The following is a 25,140-nucleotide window of genomic DNA, read 5'->3' on the forward strand; positions in this document are numbered from 1 at the left end:
CTGACCTGGCTCTGGTGGAGGTCAGACCTGGCTGTGAGGGAGCACTGACATGGGTCTGACGGAGGTTAAACCTGGCTCTGATGGAGGTCAGACCTGGCTCTGGTGGAGGTTGAACCTGGCTGTGAGGGAGATCTGACCTGGCTCTGGTGGAGGTCAGACCTGGCAGTGGGGGAGCACCGACGTGTGTGAGGGAGACACGGCTCCGGGAGCGGGGCAGCCCACACGCACGGCCTGTGCCTCCCTGCCCAGCCGCAGCGGAGCCGGCCCGGGAGCCGCTCCCTGCCAGCCCTGCCCGGCACCAGCAGGGGGAGCAGTAACCTCGCTCGGCGCAAGTATTGCCAAACTCGAGCTCCAGCTGAACACCACCAATAAATAAATAAATTAAACACTTTCTAGTTATTGAAAGGTCTTCTCTTTCCTATGTTAGCTAAAAAAAAAAACAAACACCAGTGAAGCCCCAAGCTGCCATGTCAAGAGATGGCCTCTAACGCGCTAAAGGACTGAGGAATTGTAATAGACCCGTAATCAAATAGATATTCACTATGTAGCACCGTCACAAAAAGCACAAATGTTGTTCTACCACTGATAAATAGCACAGGATATGCAAAATACAGGTGGTAATTACCATTATGGTTTGGGTTTTTTTATTAGGGGACTTACAGCAGCTGCTGAAGACGGCTGGTCTGCAGTTCCCGTCCCACTGCAGGGGTAACTCCAGGGCCTCGGCCGGGCAGGGGTCCTCAGCGTTCTCCTTCTTCATGCTGGGCTAAATATTCACGAAGGGAAGCCTGTGGGGTATGTGGAACTCTGAATTCTTAACGAGGCAAAAATATTTCTAACCAAGGCCAAGGCATGGATGCTGCCAGCTCCTGGTACATCTCTAATTATGGGGTCTGTCCTGGGTGCAGCTTGTCACATCTCTGTGGCAGGAAAAAGACATATCTCTCTGAAAGGGGAAAAAAACCCAGCTAGTAAGGTGTCTTTGTTCTTGCCACATCTATGGCAGCATTTTGTTCTGAGATATTTCAGTAAAGGAGCTCTGTTTGGGCCTGTCTGCGTCCATACGGTGTTTGCCTGTTAGATCAGCCAGTCCTGCTCCTCTGCCAGTTGTTGGAACGAGCAACATACAGCCTGAATGGTGTTCTCAGGCTTTTCTTTAAGTGTGCGGAAATGGAAGAGCTTGAGGTATTATTTCAGGTTTTCTTTGACCGGGTGTATGATGTAACTTGATTTGATTTGTCTTAATGAATGTAAGAAGAACATGTATCAATTACTTTTGAATGGCCCTACTGCAGCAGCATTCAGGGACATCACATTGCCTTTGTGTCTGGCAATATACAAGCAAAACAAACCTTTCCTGGAGGCATTTACAATGGAGAACATGTAAACAGATCCTTGTGCAGAAGATCTGCAGAGCCCTATTTGCTGTGATGGTGTATGAATCTGAGTACGAAGCACTTTCAGCATCAGGTATCATGAACCATGTGCTCAGACCAATGTATCACCTTATTTCCTACATTAATTACTCAGGTCTTACTACTTTTTTTTAGGTGAGCCCCAGTGAGGTACTTAAAACATCTTTGTGGTCCTGACTGCTAAGCCACAAGCTTCTAATGCGCTTTATTTCATTGGTGTCCTGAGGTCCTCCTCGTGGAGCCAGGTCTTTTCTTTCTCAATACACTTGGACCTCAGGGCAGTTCTTTCAGTAATTTTTTATGCAGAAACCCTAGCAAGTCTTCTAATCTGTTTTCAATAGGCAGCCAATGGTACCAACTGATTTGTGTCCTTCAGTTCCGCGTTTAGCACTTTTAGGGAGCTAAGATAATACTTGGTGCTGTCTCAGCAACTCAGTAACATCAATATCACCGTCACTTCTATCATGATAACCTCGGTAACCTCCTTTGTAAAGGTGCAGACTGAATTTTCAGGGATGGGAGCTCTGTTTTTCTAAGCGATACAGAATTTTTATTATAAATTTCGCTTTGTTTGTTTGTTTTCTTTTCAGGTAACAGCTTGCTGCTGTTAGTATTTGCTGGTTCCAAAAAGGGAAGACGTCAATTCACATTAAAGCTGCACAGATGCAAGTATTTACTTCGACAATGATAAGAAATGCCGAAGATGAGAACGGTTACCTCTCTGTTCTACTGCCACTGAGTGGGTGATGATTTATTTTCACAAAGACAAGAAAAGACAGAAAAGAAAACCGCAGCTGCAACATCTTTGCTAGAAGTTGGACAAGAGTGTGATTTGCTAAACAGTACATGTTGGGAATGAAAATCAAGGTTTCAGTAATATCTGTCCATGGAATTCTAACCAGTCTCTGATAAAATATTCTAAACCTTTTAACAACGCATTTCCCCAAGGCAGAAGAAACATATACCTATATTTTATTTATTGTTCCCAACAGCAGGTCCTCACCAGACTTAACGTTGGTTTCCAAGAAAAGAAGATGAAAACAAAAGGAAAGAAAAAAAAGTTGCAGCAGACAGATTTGCAAATAAAGTAGATTATCAGATGTGAACAAAATAATTTAACTTCAATAAGCACACGAAGAATGAAGGACAAGGGCCTTAGCACAGAGTATGCAGAAACGTGAAGAGGCTTCTATACACAGAGAGCCCAAATTACTCAAAGAACAGGATGTTACTAAGCTCAGCCAGAAAACCGAGCTGATGATATTTATTGAAGCTGAATGGCGGGTGAAAAAGCAGTACCTTGGGGGAGCACAAGTGGCAACTCACCAGGTTCAGCCCAGCCCTGGAAACTGGAATGTTCTTCTCTGTGTGATCACAGTGAAAAGCTTTCAGGGAAAAGATTTGAGAGAGTTATCAGCTGCTTCATCTTGTTTCAGGTTTTCTCTGCAATAGTGTGTTACCCCCTTTCTATAAAGGTAGATAAATTGAGTTAAATTGGTTCATCTCTTCGAATATAAGATTATGAGAGTAAATACAAGGAGTGGTAACATCTGACCTTTGAGAAGGAAAGAAATCAGCTGATTAACTTCTAATGAACTGTGTGGGAATTGAAGGTACAGAACAAAAGATGAGGCTAAAATCCTGCTTTCAGTTTGGAATGGGTAAGAGGCAAATAGTTCTGCATATAATGCACTGAGTGCACTGAGTCAAGTTCCAGAAATGTATGGAAAAGCTGTCAAGAAGAATGACTGATTTAATGAACTGTGTCAACACATTCGCAGGAAGCACCAGATTATAATTTGCTCTGCCTTAGTGACATTTTAAGCAGCTGAAAAATTGCTTTTACAGAGCGTATTAAACTGTACAATGTTATCAGCTTGTATGATATGAATCTATTTGGAACAAAATTTACCCTACCTGCTTAGCTGTACATCAGACGCTATTTTTAAAAAAATACATTCACACAATGAAGAAATACTCTCCTTTCTCCGCGTTTTGCCCCAATGCTTCAACTTCTTTTCATGTACCCTTGCCATTTCTAACGATCTTTTTCAGCCTAATATTTGCCTCGCAGGGAGGAGGGACCAAGGACTTGCTTTATTGCCCTGGAGGGGTCAGTCACCTCAAGCTCAAGGCTCATGAACGTGGTGGTAAAACAGGGAAAGATTTTCTTGCGAGCGGACACCGTGAAGAAATAACAAAGTGCAGGGAAATATGGGACTGAATAGGAAAAGGCTTTCAGCTTGATAACGGTCAAAGAGCTGCCCAAATAGATCCCATCCTCACCATGTGAAGTTTGCCTATTTTATTATCTTAGTCAAATCGAGTTGTGGGAGTGGAAGGGAAAGAGGTGTAATCTTCTGCTGGCGTCCCATGGGCAACGGACAACTCAAACAGTTAGTTTTCACCCCGCTTGGAGGCAAGAATATGACTTAAAGAACGGAGGAAGCTAGTGAGTCCCAGAAATGGGCCAGTATCCAAGAGTTCAAGGAATCTCTGCAGGAAAAGCAGGTACTTCAAAGCAATGGGGTTTTGCTGGCGGTGGTAGTGGTGGTTTTAACTTTACCGAAAGGGTTCCAGATGGAATGGTGAACAAATTGGAAATAACGCTATATAAATATTAATAAAACTGGAAATACAGCGGTGGGATTTACGATGATTTAGTAGGAAGGGAGAAATCTTAATGCTGAGAATCCGTAAGCTTAAACGACACAAAGAAGTGCTTCCGAGATGACCACCTTGTTGGGGAGCGGCCGGGGTCCTGCCGGACCCGCACCTCCCCGCCCGCCCCTTCCCACGGCGGGGGCATCGGCAGGTCCGTGCCCGCCGGTGGCGACCAGGGGCCGCTCCGGGAGCCGCTCACCGACCCCGGCCGCTCCGGGAGCCGCTCACCGACCCCAGCCGCTCAGCCGGCGGCCGCCTCTGCTCCGGGCGCCGCCACCCGTTCTCGGGTCCCACCTATATACAGCTATAGATATAGCTATAGGGGGCGGTTCCCAAGCGGCCCCCGCGGCGGCGAAGCCGGCGGCCGCAGTCGGGCTGTGGCCAAGGGGCGCCCCCCCCCCCCCTCCAAACCTGCCGCTCAAGGGGGGGGGTGGGAGGGGGCGGGGGGGCGGAGCGGCTCCCCCCCCGTCCCCCGCCGCCGTCGGAGCAGAGCGGCCGCGGGTGGGAGCGGGCGGTGGGCGCGGAGCGGCCGCTACAGCCTCCCCCCGGCTTCCTCCCCGCGGGCTGGGGGCGATGTCGCCCCGCCCAACCCCCGGCCACCCGGAGAGCGCCGCGGGAGAGCGTTGGCGAAGTTGAGGGCTGGGTTCCCCCCCCCCCCGCCCCTCCAAGCGGGCCGCTCCGCCGGCTGCGAGGGGGCGGGCGGGCGAGGAGGAGCCCGAGCGGCGGCCGAGCTCCGCGGGCAGCGGCGGCGGCGAACGGGCGGAGGGGGCTTCATGGACAGCTCACGCCAACATGGTCCTCGCCCTCAACGGCAGCCACCTCTACGGTAACCTCCGGCCCCTGGTCCTGGAGGACCCGCGGGCGCTGAGCGGCGGCGGTAGGATGATCGCCGGCTCCTGGCCCCCCCGCAGCCTGGCCAAGCTCGGCCCGTCGCCCTCCCCGTCGGCGCTGCCCACGGCGAGCCCCCTCCCCGCCAACGACTCCCAGTGCGGGGAGCAGATCCTCAGCTACGGCAACGTGGAGAAAGTTGTCATCGGGGCCGTCCTCTCCCTCATCACCCTGCTGACCGTCGCCGGCAACTGCCTGGTGGTCATCTCCGTCTGCTTCGTGAAGAAGCTGCGGCAGCCCTCCAACTATCTCATCGTCTCGCTGGCCCTGGCCGACCTCTCGGTGGCCCTGGCCGTCATGCCCTTCGTCAGCGTGACCGACCTCATCGGCGGCGAGTGGATCTTCGGGCGCCTCTTCTGCAACGTCTTCATCGCCATGGACGTCATGTGCTGCACGGCCTCCATCATGACTCTCTGCGTGATAAGTATCGACAGGTGAGACACCCGGCGACAGGCCGCCCACCCTGCCCTCCCCTCCGCGGGGACCGGGGACGGCCGGTGGCCACCGGCGACCTGCCGGCAGCGGGTCTCCTCTGCCTCCCCCGCCTCCCTTGGAAATGAGCTGTAGGAGCTCGGGGAGGGGAGGGGGGGGGCACGGAAGGGGGCGAGAGCAATGCCCGCAGCATCCCTGCTGCCTCCCGCTGTCCCCGGTTATCCCTCGGGATAACTTCCCCGCTGTCGTGACAAACTGACAGAAGGAAACTGGAGCGGAACTGTCTGTGTTTGCTGTGGCTCTGTACAAATAACAGCGGGACATTTGCAGCCGCTTGAAAATTTGCAGCATATGTCTCTAAAGTGCTTTATACCACCGCTAGATTTGAGCCGATTCCTCCGAAGCTGGTGACAGCATAACCTCACTGAGTTCAGAGGAGTTTTAGCAGATCAGAGAAGGCGCAGGAATTATAGCTCATTAGGGCTTTATCATTATTCTAGGACAATCCCAGAATAGCTCCATTTCAACTAATACAGCCGTTTTTGACAAATAACATTTTGTTTGAAGGAAAAATTGCTTTCAAATATTTGCTTTTTAAAAAATTTCTTCTGCCGTCTTAAAACCCAAGCTGTACTTATTGACGTTAAGCTTCTTCCAAAAGATACAGGCACTGGAGCAATAAGGAGGGGTGTACAGACTGCAGAAGAGGCTCTTAGGCATTCATTTCTGATGTTAAGGCCATACCTAAGGTCTCACATTTGCCCATGTCTGCGCTCTCCTCTGCAGAGGAAGGCTAACAGATCCCTTTATTCCATGCAGGTCCCATTCTGAAGTAAGTTGCAGCCTGTAACTTCCCTCTTCCACAGCCTGAATCCTATGCCAAGAGTTTTACCGACTAGAGGGAGACTGTTTTCATTACACCTCAACACAATTAGCAGAAATCGAAGAACTTCCTGACTAGGCTGTAGAATTAGTCTATCGAGCTCAATATCCAACTGTCTACTTCAGAAAGTTTTTGGGAAGAACTCTGCATGGGGTTTCTGCAAAGAATCAATCTTTCATTTCCCAGTAACCGGAGGTTGTTTCATGCCAAGGAGCATCATGGTTTATATTAATTTCAAAACTGTAGTTTCGGTATGAGGAGCCCCTGCTCCGATGGCGGCACATACCTTGTAGCAGTGAGATCCACCTGCAGACTTGGACTGAGTAGCAAAGGGTGGGGTTTCCTTTTTTTTTTTGTTTGTTTGGGGTTTTTTTGTTTGGTTTTGTTGTTGTTGTTGTTGTTTGGTTTTTTTTGTTTTTGTTGTTGTTGCCTTGAAATTTACTGTCTTTTAACTTAATTCCAGTATTGTAAGAAAATGTGAATAGGCTTATCCACCTTCCCAGTGTTACTCCCTGCTTTTCTATCCTTCCAGTTTTTAAGCCAGGTGATTTCAGTTTTTCACTCTCTCCACATAAAGTATTTCCATTCTTTGATTGTTCTTGATGTCCGTCCCTGAGCTCTCCCCCTCCACTTCCAATAATGGTTTGATGACAGGTTAACACAATTAACCTTTCTTACCCAAGTAAGGACGTGTGACTGATTCACACTCTGGACCACTGGAGTAATTTGGTTTTACTCTTTTTCATTTCTTACCTTAACGATTGAGGTCACTGCTGGATGCTGAACAGGGGCTTTGACTGAACTGGTCACGGTGACGATTGTGTCTCTTGCTGTCTCCTTTCCATTCCCCGCTCCTCCCAAAATACCAACAAGCGATATAGCTCTGTGTTTAGAACAGAATATAACCCATTACAAATGACTGATTTTCATTAACAAGTGCTGCTTTAAACCAGAATGATTCCCCTCTTTCCTTTGCGCTCCTGCTTCTACCCCTGAATGTTTATTGAACACGATCTCTTCATAATTCATTATGCTGTTGTCTACTCCCTGCTTAAAATCAAAATTCTGTGAATAACGTTTCTCTAACCTCTGTCACCCAAATCCATTATATAGTGAAGACAGGCGATTAGCATAAATAAAGGGAGACAAGTCAGCAATTCATTAGCAAAATGTCTCTACCCCTTGAAAATAAAGAACCAAAAAATCTCCATGATTTGTAATCCTATTTAAAAATAAATAATCTTACACTGTGGTAACACTGCTCAGTCAGGCCAGAGACTGACTCGGGACGTTAACTAACCTTTGGGTAGCGAATGTATACAAAACGTGCAAACCAGGGAGAAATAATGAAAATGAAATGTGAATGACGAAATGTTGCCAGTGTAGCATTGATTTTAGTCTTTCTGTCTTGCCATCAGTTTTCACACTTACGTAGTCAGGAAAGCCTTGAATGATCAGTGAGGGAGATTTATCTCTGAAAAAAAGACTACCTCCGGGTGAAGTACTGTATGCGGCACAGGAGCTTCCAAATCCCGGTGTGGATTGTGCGTTAGAGGGTCAGACCATGCTCCCAAGGGTCATTTTCCCATGGGTTTGATGGAAACACTTGCATGTTTTATATTGTCTGGGAGGAGACGATCTCCTGTGATACATCCCGAATTATCTCAGTGCAAAGAATACCAATACAAGATGATCCAGGAAATCCCGAAGCGGGGAAGGAGTGAATGAAATTCACTGTCCTCCAACTCGGCCACTCTCCTCACTGCCATTCAGATACACATAGACCTGGTAGCACAATTGAATGTCCTGGGGTCACACAGGAGACATTTCTTTCGGCAGAAGGGTTAAGATCAGGCAAAAAGGAACAGTTTTGAAGAATAATTATGAATTGCACTGCCACCTGGCCCTTCAGGACGGTTTAGGAAGCTTTTGTTGTGATCCGGTAAAGTCTCTCCCAAAGGGGAAGACGAGGCTGTCGCAGGCAGTGCAGAGGCAGCAAATAACTTGGATATTTTAAAATTTTCATTGTTAAACATCTAGTTTCTTCCTGAAGCAGATATGATAATCAGCTGAAGGTAAATAGCTGAAAGAATGTTACTATTGAATTAAAATTTAAAAAAAAAAAAGGAGTTTGTTCCAAACTTTGTTCCAGACAAAGGTTTGTAAGGAGAGGTAGTATCTTTTACTAGAGAAATATAGCTGATAAAAAAAGAGGCTTTGAGGCCCTTCCAAACAGGATAAAATGAGTAAATTGAAGAGGCTTTTTGATTTGTTTCCCTTGCACAGTTATGTGCTGCTCAGCTCGTGGCGGTGGGAGCCCTGGCATGGCAGCAGCTGGCAGGCCTAGTGCACACAGAGGTTTCGCTGCACAGCCCCGAGTGGCAGACACGCTTTTCAGCTGGATTTATCAGATGGAAGGCTCTGAAAGATGCAGATTAGGATGGAGTCTACAAACGGGCTGGTTTCATTCTGGTGAAAAAAAAACCTGTCTTTTTTTCCTGGTCAGACATGTCAAGTGCCGCTCGTACTTTTAAAGTTGCTTCTACTCTAAGTTGTACAAACATTGAGACTGCAAAGTAGATGTTAGTGTGCTCTTGTGGGCAATCTCTTAACTTTGTCCAGGGCACACAAGGAAGCAGCCAGTCTATGGATAATAAAATGACCTTTTCAAAGAACTAATTTTTGGAGATCATGAGATAACGTCCGTAACAGTGCCAGGATTTGGACTATTATGCTTGTCTTCAGATCATATATTTCCTTTTATTTCACAAGGTGGAAACCCCTGCAGGTCCTTATCAGGGTGACCTGATATGAGCATATTTTTTTTGAGGTATCTCTGTCTTATTTAAGGTCTGCTCTCTGCTTACAGGCAGGTCTGTCGGAACTAAACCAGATGTGATGGAGAGACAAGAGTATTTCCCCCTTTTCCAATTTCCTAAGGATTAAATGGGCAAGACAGCGTGATACCAAGAGAATCAATATTTTCTTTGCTATATTCACCCTCTGCGATATGAGGGGTAGCTCTGGAGAAAGGTCAGAATTACAGAGACTTTGGGAGGATAATTGTGCCTCAGTGAATAGTAGCCTCCTTTAAGTAATTCTTATTAGTGCGTTTTGGTTTTTTTTCTCTTGAGGCTCCACTTTTCTGGTTTTGAATTAAATAAACTTTACAGCATTTAGACTCACTTTTAGAGTGAGTGAACATTGGGAGGAAATCATGAGAGACGGATTCAAACCACATCTTAGTGGGTGAATGTATAAAGGGAATTAATTGAATTTAAACTGGTGGTGTTTGCATGCTGATTCATCATGTTCTTCTGACCCAAGATAGCTACAGAAATCCTGTTTTGGAGGGTATCCACAGGATAACTGCATAAGTAGCAATTTTTAATTCAATTTAAAAATAGCTCTTTGGCTTAGAAGGTGACAAAGTAAGGTAACTACTCAGATAGAGTTGACGAATTGAATTGCTTTCCCCACACCAGTAATGAAACACTTTTTGGGGAACTTTCCCAGTCTGTAACCTAGCCAGCAGTTCACAAGCGTTCCAGACTTCCATTAAAATGATGAGGGTTTAGAATTTGTACGCAAATGGTATCAAAGTGGGCCTTTCTGTTGATCCTGGGCAAGAATGCTTTCTCTCCCTCCTCACGTGGTATCTTTTGCCATACTCCAAGTAACGAGGAATATTTATGCTTCACCTTAGAATATGTCAGTCCCTAAAAGCTCACCCCTTTCCAGTGTCCTTGGTGTGTGCCTGGGAACTAAGGAGGCCTCCAAGTGCCCCACAGGAAGAACTTGGGACTAAATTTAAATAAAGACTTTTGCACTTTCAGTAGAATCCGAGTGTCTAAATTCTGCCTCCATCCCAAACTGATAATGTGACCCAAAACCCCTGTCAGGGATTCCCTAAGCCCAACGGCACCCTAGAGCCCTGTGTTCCAGGGTAAACATGAATGGGGATTTATAGTTCCATCCGTCCCAGGAGGTTTGCAATTACACAACGTTTACGAGAATGCCTTTTCTTGAAATTGGATGTTGCATTTTCCCCCCACATTTGAAACTATCTTCTGTTTGCTCCTGCCAGGGTTTAACACTGGATGAGTTTTCAGAAGTGATTTTGAGGTGTCTAATTCTTGGGGGTTCATCCAGACATTTCAAAGGAGCCCAATAGTCAGAGGTAAGGGAACATTAATTCACATTCTTGCCAAGCAGAGCATTCTGGAGACGTTTAAAAAGCGATTTTTTTTCTGTCAAGGTCACAAAAATAGTTTCCATAAGTCAGGCTGGATTTGCTTCAAGATTCACAGGAAAAATACAATTCTAGAAACACTCCTGTTAGTTTCTGGAGGGAGCTTTCGGAAATATCTCCTAATATAAATCACAAAAATGCAAATACGTATCACACTGGTGTGATGTTGTAGGGTAACCTGTGTACACTGGTATCAAACTATATTTTCCTAGAGTGTTTTTCTTGAACTGAATGAGTATCATAGAATGAGACATCAAAGCACTTGCAGTCGTTGTACCGTGTTTGAAGCAAGATCACTAAGTCACTGGCAACATGCTCTTCCAGCCTCTCACAGAGGAACAGAAATTAAGCAAGGAATGTTCTTTGACTTTTCTGCAATAATTTTCTCTGAGACTTATTTATAAAAATCCCTGTAACCTATATAAGGACAGTACCTTATTTCTTTAAAAGAAATCCAGTATTATTTTTAGTAGTGCTGTTGAGTTTGAAACATTTTATCAGAAACATTTGTGGCAACTTTTGAAACAGAACATCCCATTTAATCTGCAGGTGCAATTAAATACTGCAAAGGTTAAGTTTTGCTTTCCAAAAGACTCTGGTAATTACATATGTCAGAGGGAAATTTTGTTTCTATTCCGTTTGTACTAACATAACAAAATTAGAGTGCAGCAGCTTTCGTTTTCTTCTTGCACCTTGCTGTTTACTCAGGAGGCTTTATATAGAACATCTAGATTATCTGATGCATATGGGTGGTTCTGTACATATTAGCATGTATGCAAATCAGGTAATGATTCACCTCAAACAGTAAACAAGGGGTTTTTTTGGGAAATGTACAGACAAGAATGAAATTTCTGGCAGTGCCAGCTGTTCTAATAACATGCAGAATTGAGATGTGCAGGGAAAGCAAGTCAGTACTGAATATATTTTCTGTCTTTGTCCTGCTATCAAATCATGAGCCAGCACAAGAGACCTTTGAGGGGGGTTAACATCACCATAGACAGCTATTTCACTGCAAAATAGCCAGGATTGTTTAAAGAAAAACCAACCCAAAACACAAAAACAAGGAGGAACATTACAAAAATAACTTTTTTTTAAAGTAAGGAGAAGTCAGGGTGAAGTCTATTCTTGGAGGTACATTGTGTCTTGATGAAAAAGCTGGCAGCAAAGTTTTTTCCTGAGATATAGCAAGGAAATGGGTGTTTTTTTGGTACTGTCAGAAACTTGAAGCCAAGCTTTTAGCTAGTGGAAACGCAAGTTAAAAATATAACCACAGGGAAAGTTGGTTATCCATTTTTATTAACCGGTTTTATGTTCCTTTAAGGAGATTGTGGGGAGCAGAGGTAGAGCCCTATGAAAGGTAACACTTTTCTCATGCTGGGAGCCGTTTTGTCCTGCAGGGTGTAGCAGGTTGGGGAGCAATTAGCAGCTTGCCACGTATTAACCCGGGGAGGGGGGGGGGAGGGCGTGTGTGGACAAACTGTTCAGGACCAAGGGAGACCGGGCAAGAGTTTTTTGTATCTCAGACTTTCACTGGGTTGGGTAAAATCAGAGCTGGAAGCAAAGGCTTTTGCCTGCAAGGGCACTGTTTTCGTGGGGGAACCGAGTACAAACATTCTCCTTCTAACTCACCGTGCGATGGGTTTTCTGTACTTAAACAGATCAAATTATTAGGTTTTTTTTTAAATAAAATCGGACTTTTTTGAGTTGAAAACTCTCCAGTTTTTCAGGGAGAGCTTTTTAGTGGACATCTGGGCGAACACACCATGAGGTCTCCTCCCAGTGTCCTCCCATGCAGCTGTGCCACCTCCACTCCCACCAAAGAACACCCATCAGTAACCTTGCTGGCACAGGAATCATCATTTCTCATCAGTGATACAAGTACCTGCAGCCAGAAATATGGCCTACTGCTGCTGCAAGTTAAATTGAGCCACAGATAGAGAGCTTTCTTTATAAATGGTTCGCTTTTCACGAGAGATGTGTTAGAGACCAGGGACAATGTATTTCAACATATGGTTTCCAGATCTCCAGAGAGGGGCACAAAAGGTAACTGCAAAAAACCAAGTTTGTTGTCAGAAGTGCCTGTTTACTAGTTAGAGGGATGTTCTATACGAGAAAATGTAGGGATTTTGGAATCAAAGTAAAGAATAGAATCATAGAGTCGTTTGGGTTAGAAGAGATCTTTAAGATCATCAAGCCCAATCGTTGACCCCGTGCTGCCACTAACCCATGTCCCTCTGCGCTACATCTACCCATCTTTTAAATCCCTTCAGGGATGGTGACTCCACCATTGCCCTGGGCAGCCTGTTCCAAGGTTTGGCAACCCTTTTGGTGTAAAAATTTTTCCCTATATCCATCCTAAACCTCCCCTGGCACAACTTGAGGCTGTTTCCTCTTGTCCCATCGCCTGTGACTTGGGAGAAGAGACCGACCCCCCCTGGCTACACCCTCCTTTCAGGGAGTTGTAGAGAGCGAGAAGGTCTAGAAGATTTACTCTGGTAACAGGTATTTAGAAACTGGCAATAGGCAGAGAAATTAGAAGATGGAAATGGAAAGCACGAGCACAGATAACACAAGGATATGCTATTATCTAAACTTACTGCAGAATTTGCAACATAGCTGTCATCCTGAATACAAACCAGGAAAACATGTTGTGATTGTCATATTTCACATACACAGTACCATTTGCCAGAATCATTTTCTGTAAGCAGATCTCTATGTGGGCTCTTAAATTTTGTTTATTTGCTGTAGAAGTCAACATTTAACAAATAGTTGAAATATTAAATCCCTGAACAAAGTCAGAGGGTGTTGTCTGGCCACAGATTGCTTGGAAATATTTATACCTGCGGCCCAGAACATCTGCTGACAAGATGCAAAGCTTTTCTTTAATAGTCTAATAAGATGTGTTGGTGCTAAAAATAATACAGCTTTGGCTCTAAAGACTTGATTTTTGCATTGTTCTGTACTGCAGTTTCCCTTTTACCCTAAGAGGCGGTGTTCAGAGACCCACTTCTTAGCACAAGCAGTTTTAGCAACAATAGTGACTGGGGCCTCTCCAGAGTATATTGTCCCATATTAAAAAGCTATTTTTGTTAAAGCAGTTTGGTCATTAGCGGAACATGAGCTTCGTTTTTTTCAAAAATAACTGAAATGAAAACAGCGTCGCGGGCTGTTTGCCCGTGAATTAAACAACAGGAGAAGGAGCTGAACGTTTCCAAAGCCTGTTTACTTAACACGAAGCTTCTGCGCTGCTGCCCAAGTGTTGAAACGCAGGGAGCATCTTATTGAATATCCCAAACAGTGAGCTGGGGTTGGAGTGAGCTCCCCGGGGTGCCCGTGGGCTGGCTGGGATGATTCAGCCCACACCGACGCCAAGGTTCTGCTCCTGAAGTCAAATGCACGTTTGAAGTTGTGGGCCCAGCAATGGGAACTGGTGTTACTGGAAGCTGTAGGCGCAGCAATAAACCTGAGGTATTTCAGTCTTTATCCACACAAAGCTGATGCTACCACGGTAGACATTTACAGTTTTTACATACCCGACCCAATGGAACATAGCAAAAGCTTTGTGTGGTTTTTGACAAATTCAGGTCCACCTTTCAGGCCGGTACAGCTATGGACAAAGCCCCAAACACCCAAGTACATTAGTTCTGTATCGAGAGTCACCCATAATCAGTGCAGAGGTGTTCGTTAGGGCTCTCGCAAAATTACTGTCCTGGAGAAGCAAAGAGGAGAGTTTGGACTGGGTCCTCCTGGGATTTTTTCCCTCTTTTCAGAAAGAGGAAGAGAAAGAAGGGGGACGAGGGAAGAAATATTCTAAAAGGGGTTGTTCCTTAAGTGCTTTGTCTGGAGATACTATGTTTAAATTGTTTGTATTCAAGGAAGGAAGAGAGGGGACATAAATATCAGCACATTTAAATAGCTATTCCCTGAAGATACTTTTTTTTAATATAGTGGTATTATCAGTTCAATGGGCTGTGATTTTTCATTTCATTCATCGCTTATACTGTGGAAGTTTCTGAAATGCTTCATTTAATTGTACTAGAGACGTCAGTCATGATTTTCTGGTTAAAGTTGTAGGAAGCTTTCATTTTGAAACGCCATTATAACTTTCAAAATAATTCCTTTTAAGCTGATGTTTAGTGTCAATCCAGGCGTGACTCATGTAGTGAAGTTGGAGAAAATCACCTTAGCCATATCTACTTTATGGAGTCTGACAAGGGTTTTCTTTTTTAAAAAGACAGTTTTTCGTAGCTCTGAAATCAAGCCCCCACACGTTTTAGTTGAAGGTACCTGTTAGCTTACCTCAAAGTCATGCTAAAAAAACGGTTATGCAACTAAAGCACCAACCTTGGCTTGTGAGGACCCAGTGGTCAGGGTCTCCCCATGTGTTTAGGCTTTCTCCTGGGAAAAGCAAGGGGCACAGGAGGGCTGATCTTCTGCCAGTGTGGTGCCAGGGAACAGCCGGAGTGCTCAGCTGGGCACGGGGACTTGGAAGTTCTGGGGTTTTGTGTTGTTGAACTGGACATCCCTGTACTGTTTTGGCAATCTCCACCTCCTGAGAACCATCTACTGTCCTGGAGTCCATCCTATCCCCAGTCTGGACCTCCACCACTCATCCTGAGAAGCTCTCCAGGAGCCCTCCTGTGTGCGTCTGCAGGCACTTCAGGACACACTCTGAAGGTCCTCCTAGAGTTTGCTTTGGTTTCAACTTGTTTGTAGCACCTACAAAGGTGCTGGCTGGGACCCACCTTGCCACCAGACACAAAGGTGTCCTTGGGTGGGTGTGTGTGAATGTCCCCGCACACTCAGGGGAGGGCAAGATGGTAGACTGGTCCATTGGCCAAAGTACAGACATAGGTCCTGTGGGCTACCAGGCTGCCTCATGGCTCACCTAAGGCATGTTTGTGCTGGTGTCTGGCAGAGTATGCAACTGAGAGAAAACACACTGCGGTTTTTATTACAGCCTACTTGAATGCTTGCACAGAGCAGGATGGTCCCAAGGCTGAGGCTTGTCTTGTAGTTGTCTCTTGGCACATCTCCTCTGGTCTGGCTGAAGCCACCGGGCTTGGCTTGGAACCCCGAGGGCTCGTCCTTGCCATAGGACAACACCCGACAGGAGATGGGAGGGCGAGAGATCTCAGCTCTGTTAATAAGTTGTGAGTTTGAGAAGTAAAACCCTATCTGAAGGCAGTAAGGGGAGGGGAAGAAATTATATGTTAGAAGAGCCTCTGGAAAAAACCCTGCAATCTTCATTGGCTTTGACAACGGGTGTGAGGGACAAGAGGGAAACCTGAAAGGAGGATTTGGTATCTTTTCCAGTTCCTGATCTGCACAAAGTGTTCTTTTCCACTCCTTTGCTTTCTTTTGCTCAGAAACTGCCTCTGTATAACAGAGTAGGGATTTCGTTTCAGCTGGTGCCTCAAGAAACCATATCTTTGCTTAAAGTTGCTCTCCCCCCACATCAAGGGCGAAGCAGCAAATAAACCTTTTTCTGTTGGCAAATCTCAACCATGCGGTGTGCCCCTGCCCATCAGCTGGCCAGCTTGGGTTGTCCCCGTGACACCCAACTCTGATGTTTTTCCCTCAACACTGCACAGGGTTGAACACTGTAATGAAAAATGGGTCCTTCCTATGTGTGACTTGCCCAGATCTGGAGAGCTTTTGAAGCATTACAGATTATCTATCAAGAAGTGAGGTGAGAAGCGCTTTTCAGCTCTGCGTATAATTAGTCCCATTGCACTCCGCAAGCAAACCACACTTAGATACAGGAAACCAGCGGTGATGAAACCCACAAAGTTCAGACATTTTGAGAAAGTTTTAAAACAGGAAGCCTGCCATTAGAGCGAGCAACTTCATTCTAAAGATTTCTTTGCCAAAGCCTTTCTAGTGTTCAAATGCATCGAGGTTCTGGTGAAGAAAGAATGACTGAAATCCATTTCCCTTCTTATGTCTCCTACCTTTACGTCATTGGTGAAGATACAAGAAAGGAGAATATACATGTACTGTTTTCTTGAAAGAGAGTTAGTAAGTGTTTAGTCTGTAATATAAAATATTTATTTGGGTAGCTGCAAAATATTGGCTAGGAAATATATACTATCTAACATTCAGGCAGTGTTGCAAGATAAACATCAGCGGCTCTGTGTTAGGACCTTCTCTTCCAACAGTCCGTTATTTGCAGCGGAAAACCAAAGGCTCGTGAGCTGTTCCCTCAGGAAACGAAGCGCAAGGCAGTGACTGGTGACAAGTGCTTTGACAGAGGTGCAGAGGGAAAATGAAAGGCAAAGGGTGAGACAGGTAAAAGAAATGTGCCTAAAGGAAAGAGGAATGTGGCTTCAGAAACTACAACTAAGATAATAGAAGTTGAATGGAAACACATTGCACCTCTCTTTCTGGCAATGGAATTATTATGTATTTCTTGGAATGAGCAGGATACACCACCCCCCCTTCCATGGGATGGATGTCTTACATCAGCAGTCAAAAATGAAGAGGGAAAAATGCAGAGCTAAGAGAGAAATAGAAATAAGGCAGGGTAAGAAAGTGAAGTAAAAATAGAATGAGTGAAATAAAACAATGAAAAATGAGCTAAAATAAATAAGGCAAATATGAAGCTGTAAAGTTATGCAACACAAGAGGAAGAAAGTCCATGAAAGCACAGAGAAACTGAAAGAAATGTAAGAGAGGAGAACATAATCTTCTACTATGCAAATTACATCCCTTTAGAATGAATAGATATTTAAATTTGATTGACTTAGTCCTCCCCCACTGCTAGGAAAGCCTACGCTTCTTGAGTTCCATCAAAGATAAACCCCTACAATGATTTCTGAGAAAAAGAAAAATCAAGTCAGAACATTTACTATGTACAATAAATGTATAGTACTGTGTTTAATATGTACCCGCTCTAACAGTGGGAACAAATGTCTTCCTTTTGCCAAGAGCATTTAAGGAAATACATTTAATTGACAGCAAGAAGAAGAATAATGGAAAGTGTTAGCATTGCTGAAAACAAAACAAATATTTCATTCTTATTCTTCCAAGTCTCAAAATTAAAGTATCACCATTTGAATAATAAGAATAATGTTGACATTGTATGAAAGGTGAAGCATAAGTATCTAAAGCAATAGATACCTAAACACGTATTTAAGATCTTTCTCAACTGCGTTCAACATCGACCGAGAAGGATGAAGTAGAGCTTTAACCGTTTCTAGCAAATACAATTAAGATATGGAAGCTGGCCGCTCTGCTAAGACTTTTTATAACTATTTACTAATTCACAACATAAAAAAGATGCAATGTGTAACTAGATGGAGCACAAAACTAGTTGAAGAAAGTTTTTTTCTCCAGTGGAGAAGAATGGTTTGATTGGTAATGGCTTGATGTCGTTAGTTCTGCTGTCTCGCTGGAACATTGCACAATATTTAATGTTTAGGTTTTAAAGGGATCTAATTCATGTTCTGGAAGCTGTCATGGATGCAATGAAATCAGTAACTTTGTTCACTTCTGGGAAGGAGAAAAAGTATTTTACTGCCTCTGAAACACCCTCCTCTTCCCAGAGGATAAACCGGCGGTTACCCTGGTGTGATGGTGAGGCCAACCTGCACTGCAGAAGGGCAGGGATTAATTCTGTCGTACCATTATTAACAGGGTTGCTTCTGCCATTATAATACCATAGTCGGGCACTGTAATGCTCATTGTCTCAGCACCTAAGTCTTTTTATGTTTCTATCCCTTTACTTCTATCTCAGTTACTTAAATATGTGATGGGAATAGTATTTCCCTGACCAGTTTGTATACCTTACTCTATTTAAAAGCATTATTCTATTTAAAAATCATTATTCTATGTTCTGTGGGACAGAGCATCCCCGCTTTAGTGTAAACACAGTATCTTTGAAAAGAACCATTTCTGTTGGTGGTTTGACATAGCCTCAAGAGAAATAATAGATTTGTTCATTGTTTCAACTGGTTATATTTACATTTCATGTACCGTTTAACATATCAAAGTATAAGAAAAAAATAATCTAGATTGATCACTGTACTAGGAGAATATTTCTGAGTGCTGGGTAGCTTTTAGGAATGGCATCGTGCTCCTGTTCTTGTGAAGCGTCTCTTAACGTTGCACTGAATTTATCAGGGAAATTAGGAAAGCTCACGAGAGAATCATAGCTGCCAAAGGACGATCAGTAGATGAGCATCGTTCTTCAGAACAAGTTATTTTTGCAGGTGAATCATTAGGCAGGATTCTATCGCTGTGGGTTGGCACAGAAGCTGATACAAGGAGATGGGTATTGAAGCTGGAAAGCGGCTGTACTAGAAAAAGAGCACAAAAGCAAAGAAGTAAGCGTTTTTGTGTCTTTGAAATGAGACAGTTTTATGACTTTCTTAAAATACAAAAATAGGAAGAACTGAAAGAACCTCAGGTTGAGGGCAACTCCTAGTGAGATGGTAAATGGTAACAGAACAATATATCAAGATTCCTGGTAGAAACAGCTATAATACACATCTGTATCGTTTCCAGTAGGGTGTTTCCAGCTCTGTTCCATAGCAATCCAATCTGCTTCATGAAAGCAAAGTCAGACGGGGAAAGATGCTAATCTGTTTTTGGAATGATTGTCTGTTAGATCAGGTCAGTGGATTCAGAGGAACAAATGTGGACTAATTCAAACGGCTATCTGCCTGTAAAGTACGCGGGGACCAGAAGCGAAGGAATTACACGTGTGCATTTCAAACATGGTATAAGTGATCCTGATGCCATGGGGCATTCAGTTTATCACTGAGTGGGGCAAGAGGCTTCAAAACAGTTCTAATGCTTTTAGCCATTAGGTTTTCTATCACTCTGCGACTTTGCTCACAGCGAGAAGCAAGTCCTTCTACTTTTTTATTTCTCTTTTAGCCATAGAGCAGATGTAATAAAGATTTTGAACACAGGATCCCAAACTGGGCCATCCTATTACTATTTGCTTTCTATTGTTGAAGTAGTTGTTAATTCTCAGTTTGCTTTCTGGATATTTCAAAAGGTAGGAGGACTAGAGCCATGTCAAAATGTCCAGTACAGCTGGGAACAATTCACCATTTCTACCGCTTAAATATGACAGATATGGATAGCTTTCTCAGGAACAAACAACAGAAAAGGAAGTGGACTTTCCTACTGCTGAAAAAAATCAGGTTCATGCCATAAAGAAAAAATAAAAATGCCTGGTTAACCTGAAATGGTACCATGCCTGGCACTGCCGCTTGTTGTCTTCTTGGAGGAAGAACTGGCATCTTCTTCTACACCTATAGAATGACTAATTGATTCAGCTACAAATGGGGAGTTATTCACATGAAGCTGATGAGACAGGTCTTCCTGAAAAGTTCTTCTGGTGGATGATAAGTAGGTGACCACGTGAATAGGGAGAGTCCCAGAAAGGTAAAATGATGTGCCAGAAGCAGACAGCAGGGTCTGCGGGTGCCTGTGCCCTACGCCGTGTTCCATTCTGCTCTCCATATACCTTGCATCTCAACCCTTGCTGTAATGTTTAATGTATTGAGCACACTGCAATAAGAAATGCCTGTGCTCAAGTTCCAGTGACAAAGGAGACTTTCAGCCCTGTAGGATAAAAAAAAATTCTGTGTGGTTGTTGTAATGCATCAGCACCAAAAAAGCCACAATGAAAAAAAACCCCACAAATGGAATGATCTCAGGAGCAGTCCTATACAGCTGTAATGGTTTTACATTAAATTGTCTATAACAATTGCCTGTCATCAAATGGTGACAATTTAGAGGTACTGGGAAAGAATAGTGGATCACAGGGAGCCAGGTTTTTATTAAGGGGAAGAAAAAAGGACTTATTCATTTACCTTTTCCATTGTTGGTGTTTTGTGGGTGAATGTGGCAGAAGGTGGTGGGTCACAATAGCTGACGATGGTCCCCCCCGAAGGACAGAGCTCTTTACCCCCCACCCACGTTTGAACAGAGCTCCAGAAAGAGGATGGTGAGGAATAATTTTTCCTCCCTCATACCGGAATGTGACTGCGGCACAGAGCCGGCTGATCCTCCGGTGGGGAAGAGGAGACACTAAAGAAGAAAAAACTTTCTTATGAAGGTTTTCATAAGAAACCAACCCAGAATGGAGATGTGCTCTCATGTTTGCACACATTTGTTTTAGAAGTTTACTTTGTCCCTCGCCGCTTGCCTTCTCTTTGGTCTGTGCTGTCTGCTCTTTGAGCTCTTCGAGCAAGGGGCTGTTTTCCAGATTTCAGTGACGTGGTACCAAAAAAGTTGCCATCATCTTTTTTTGTTGTTGTATCCTCTAGATACTGGTGCCAGGTTCTCCCTACTCATTTTTCTCCACTTTCCTCTTGGAATGGCAGCAGGACTGGAGTATGCTGGATGCGATATGGATAGAGGTCCTGTCCGGCACAACCATGTAGGCAAGAACCTCCGAGAAGGAAGGGTAGGAAATAGCGTTGCCCTTCTTTTACAAGTGAGAGCTGAGGCACGGCTTCTTGCCCCACCAACATCAAAACGAACACTTGTGGCACATAAAAGGAACAACTCTCAGAGTAACAAGTCTGAGACGCTTCGTTCTTACAGGGGGTAGCTGAGACACATGAAATGGGCTTTTTAGGGAATTTACCTTCATTCTTTCCCAGCAGTACAGCCACAAGGTGTAACATACTCCAAAAACATGTAAAGTTCAGCTGATCTACCTTTAGCCTTTTTTTTTTTTTTGGAAGGTACTAATTAAAGATTGAGCATTACAAAGCATATTTCTGCACTGAGCTTGAGACAATACTTTTGAGGTTTGTGAATCTATTAAGTCTTGGACACTCTGTTGTATTAGACAACAGTGGTTATTTACATTATTTTGAAGTTGCAAGTAAGTTTTCAAGGGTAATGGTTTTCATATAGAGAGATAAAAAGATAAAGTCCCTTCATTTGTACTTGCTGACTTTTTTCCCCTATCATACTACATTTAGCAAAATGGATATGGCAGAGAGGATGCTGGTGTATTTTTATGTTAATTAATGTATTTTAATTTCAAATAGCATTTTTGAAGCTCAGATAGCTTCCAAAAAAGCAGTACCAGGGCAAAACTAATGAATTTTAATTCTTTTCAGTATACTTCTGCTTTCATGGGTTCTTTTTGTTATGTTCCGATGCATGAGAAGGCAGCAGTCGGTATTCAGAGCGTGCAGCCCACAGATCCGTTTTTTACAGAAATCCAGTTTAACTTTTTTAGCTGCATAATAAGACTCACCTCATAATCATGTTATTTTTAATGACCAATTGGGTAATAGCTAGAAAAATACACCCTTCAGGAACACGGACTAACTTTTAAAAGATTTTTTTGGAACAGCACATTGTAAGTGACAGGTAAGCTTTCTGCACAAAAGACGTATTTAACTCTTTTGTAGCTAAATCATGCACTTCCCAGACAGATTCTGAGGGTGTGCCACTCTCATCCCAGGAGGGCTGCAGCTATAACTCACCTTTGGCTGCAGTTACATTGCCTAGAGCAGAATAATGTGTCCCTTGGGTAGTGAAACTCCGGAAGTTTACCACGTTAATCCCGCTCTTCTATATCTTGGAGCCCCTCGGAAAACCCTCCGCTCCTTGGGAGCACGGTTTTAGCCAGGAAAACCCAAAATCTCTGCAGACTCTACAGCATTCCCACAGCTGCCAGAGTGGGTGAAGCATATATTCTATATGCTGATGGTGAGGTGCACAAGAAACAGAATTTTTTAATAGTATGGTCCATGTCTCACACTGCTCTAATCCCAGCCAATTTTAATTTCTGTTCTCAGCTGCTGGCCCCACCAGGCACAGCTTCATCGGCACAATTCCGGCTGGGATGTACTTGTGCTTGTGTCGAGAACAGGGCACAACAAACCACTCCTGTCCATCACGTAACACTTGATATAAAATCAATGATGTTGTTAAGAGAGAGATGGTTGTTACCCCTCAGAGCAGCCCACGAAAGGATGCTGCTTTATCCTTCCGAAACCGTAGCCTACCTGGGTTCCTGTGTAAAGCAGCAGCGCTGCCCGTAATTTACTGCATTGCAGTAAAATCAACAATGCAGCGTTCTGCAGAGCCAGGCAAACACTCATGTTTGATTTGCTAGGTGAATAGAGAGGAAAAAAGGCTTCAAAAAAATATTTTTAATCGCATTACTATATTTCTTGTTTGTAACCCTCTGAAACCTTCACTGGGTAACTAAAGGCTGGTACCTCTTGAAACCAAAATGTTGTTCTGACACCCAGTTTGAAACCATTCCTTTTACGAGTAGCAAAGTGAGTCACACTGATTTTTCTCAAAATTCTTTCTTTTGGGGGGGAGGAAAAAAAGAACAATTTGAGAAGTTAACTGTAACTCATAGGTAGGTTCCTGTTGAGCAGAAACCAGATTTCAAAGCAAAAATGTTAGGTGTAAAAAAAGCATCCAATTCCATGGAAGACAAACTTCCCATAGTTAGAGAGGAAATAAGAATCTTTTGTAGTTGAGAATAAACACAAACTTGGTATTTCTGTCCAACTATGTAGGGCATTAGTGATTTTTTTTTTTTATTTAGAACAAAAATACATGGTCTCAGCTGTCACAGCTTAGGAAATGTAGAAGTTGTCAATGTACTTCATTTTTTTTCCCTATAAAGACTTGACACATTATAAACATTTTTCTTGTCTGTTTACAATTTACCACTTTATACTTAGTTCCTGGTAAAACTATGTTTTTTCCCCAGGTCTCGTTGAACTGATACTGTGATAGATTGTTAGTTTGTTCAGTAGAAATTTGAATGTTGAGTAAAAGTAGTTTCTTTCTAATTAAATTATGATAAAAAGAATTATTGTAGTATTGAAATAATCTGCTCTTGGCATAAGTTTTCCCTTTGTTATTCCTGTCTGAAACACGGAGGTAAGAAAGACAACTCATCCTCTCAGTTTATTGGGGGGCACCTTCACATCTGTTGAATATGTGAGGATGAAGAGGAAGATGAATGTGTGCTTGTTTTAACTTAACCATGTGCTCAATACAAAAAGTGGTAGGTTTTGTGGAGTGAGTGTTCATCTGCAATCCAAGATTTCCTACATTAGCCAAATTTAGGTTTCAGAATTTCCTTAGTAACAACAACAAAAAAAACATTATCTGTGTGAAGGTTGCACAAATTCATTAAATTCCCAGTCCTTTGTGGCTGATGGGAGACTTCCGTCTAGAATAAAAGACTTTGTATACGGAATATCAGTGCTATAAATATTCAAGTGAAAGACACGTGACTTTACAGGTTTGAAATACATGCTGAGAGAGGATTGAACCAACTAACGACTGCACTATACAGTAACTCTGCGCTATCGTTCTAGGTACCTGGGAATAACGAGGCCTCTCACGTACCCCGTGAGGCAGAATGGGAAGTGTATGGCCAAAATGATCCTCTGCGTGTGGCTTTTATCTGCCTCTATCACCCTCCCCCCGCTCTTCGGTTGGGCCCAAAACGTGAACGATGAAAAGGTTTGTTTGATCAGCCAAGACTTTGGCTACACCATTTACTCCACGGCGGTTGCGTTTTACATCCCAATGTCGGTGATGCTCTTCATGTACTACCAGATTTACAAAGCCGCCAAGAGGAGTGCTGCTAAACACAAGTTTGCTGGTTTTCCCCGGCCAGAAGAAATGGAAGGGATTTCTATGAACGGAGTCATAAAACTGCACAAAGAAGCTGAAGAATGTACTAATTTTTCACGGCTCCTAAAGCACGACAAGAAGAACATTTCCATCTTTAAAAGAGAACAGAAAGCTGCCACTACCCTTGGGATTATTGTTGGGGCTTTCACTGTCTGCTGGCTGCCCTTCTTCCTCCTCTCCACCGCCCGGCCCTTCATCTGCGGGACAGCGTGCAGCTGTATTCCGCTCTGGGTTGAGAGAACATTCCTATGGTTGGGCTATGCAAACTCTCTCATCAACCCTTTTATATACGCCTTCTTCAACCGAGACCTAAGGACAACTTATCGCAACCTCCTGCAGTGCCGATACAGGAACATCAACCGGAAACTCTCAGCTGCAGGGATGCATGAGGCTCTGAAGCTTGCAGAAAAGCCAGAATTTGTTCTGTAAGGTCACTCAATCCTTTAATACAATAATTTATTCTTTTAGCGCGTTGGCTTTTTCCCCACAGATTTGAAAGAAGAGTTATGGGAAGAACCAGGCTTCTTGAGCACTGTTAGTGCAGTCACCAAGAAACTGGAAAGTAGCAAGGTTAATTCCCATACAGCCCACCAGCCCCAGGGAGCCTGGAGAAACAAGGTGACCATCTCCAGAAGGTGGATGTAAGAGGAATACCGGGAAGGGAGAGGATAAAAGGGGGTGCAGGGTGTTTGAGTTGCTGGTGAGGAAAGAGCACAGTTGGCCTAATCCATTTCTTTGGCCCTTGGCCACAAACAACTTTTAGTTGGTCTGAATTTTGTTGGATGCATCTTGTATCCTAGGGATTTTTTGCTGTAATAAAGACCTGAGAATGGTGAGAAGTTCAGTATAATTCAATGCTTTCCACTTTGTTATTATAAAAATAAACCGTTTGAGAAGAAGCTGGATCAAAGAATTTATATTGCCTAGAAATACTCTTTATTATAAAAAAGCAT

The 25,140-nt window shown here is 43.7% G+C and overlaps 1 protein-coding gene across 1 annotated transcript; it reads left to right on the plus strand.

Moving 5' to 3' along the window:
• The first annotated feature begins 4,871 nt into the window (after positions 1 to 4,871).
• HTR7 (5-hydroxytryptamine receptor 7) lies at positions 4,872 to 24,616 on the plus strand. The gene is made up of 2 exons (XM_074155019.1): positions 4,872 to 5,401; positions 23,866 to 24,616. Exons 1-2 carry the CDS (start codon positions 4,872 to 4,874, stop codon positions 24,614 to 24,616), a joined length of 1,281 nt encoding a protein of 426 aa, XP_074011120.1.
• Positions 24,617 to 25,140: the final 524 nt, after the last annotated feature.

The sequence above is a fragment of the Numenius arquata genome, chromosome 10, assembly GCF_964106895.1.
Source record: "Numenius arquata chromosome 10, bNumArq3.hap1.1, whole genome shotgun sequence".
NCBI lineage: Eukaryota > Metazoa > Chordata > Aves > Charadriiformes > Scolopacidae > Numenius > Numenius arquata.

Bases quoted from the DNA above. Each gene is read 5' to 3' on its own strand.
- HTR7 (XM_074155019.1), top strand. From the start codon at position 4,872: ATGGTCCTCGCCCTCAACGGCAGCCACCTCTACGGTAACCTCCGGCCC. The intron at 5,402-23,865 runs GTGAGACACCCG...CTATCGTTCTAG, and splicing joins TGCGTGATAAGTATCGACAG to GTACCTGGGAATAACGAGGC.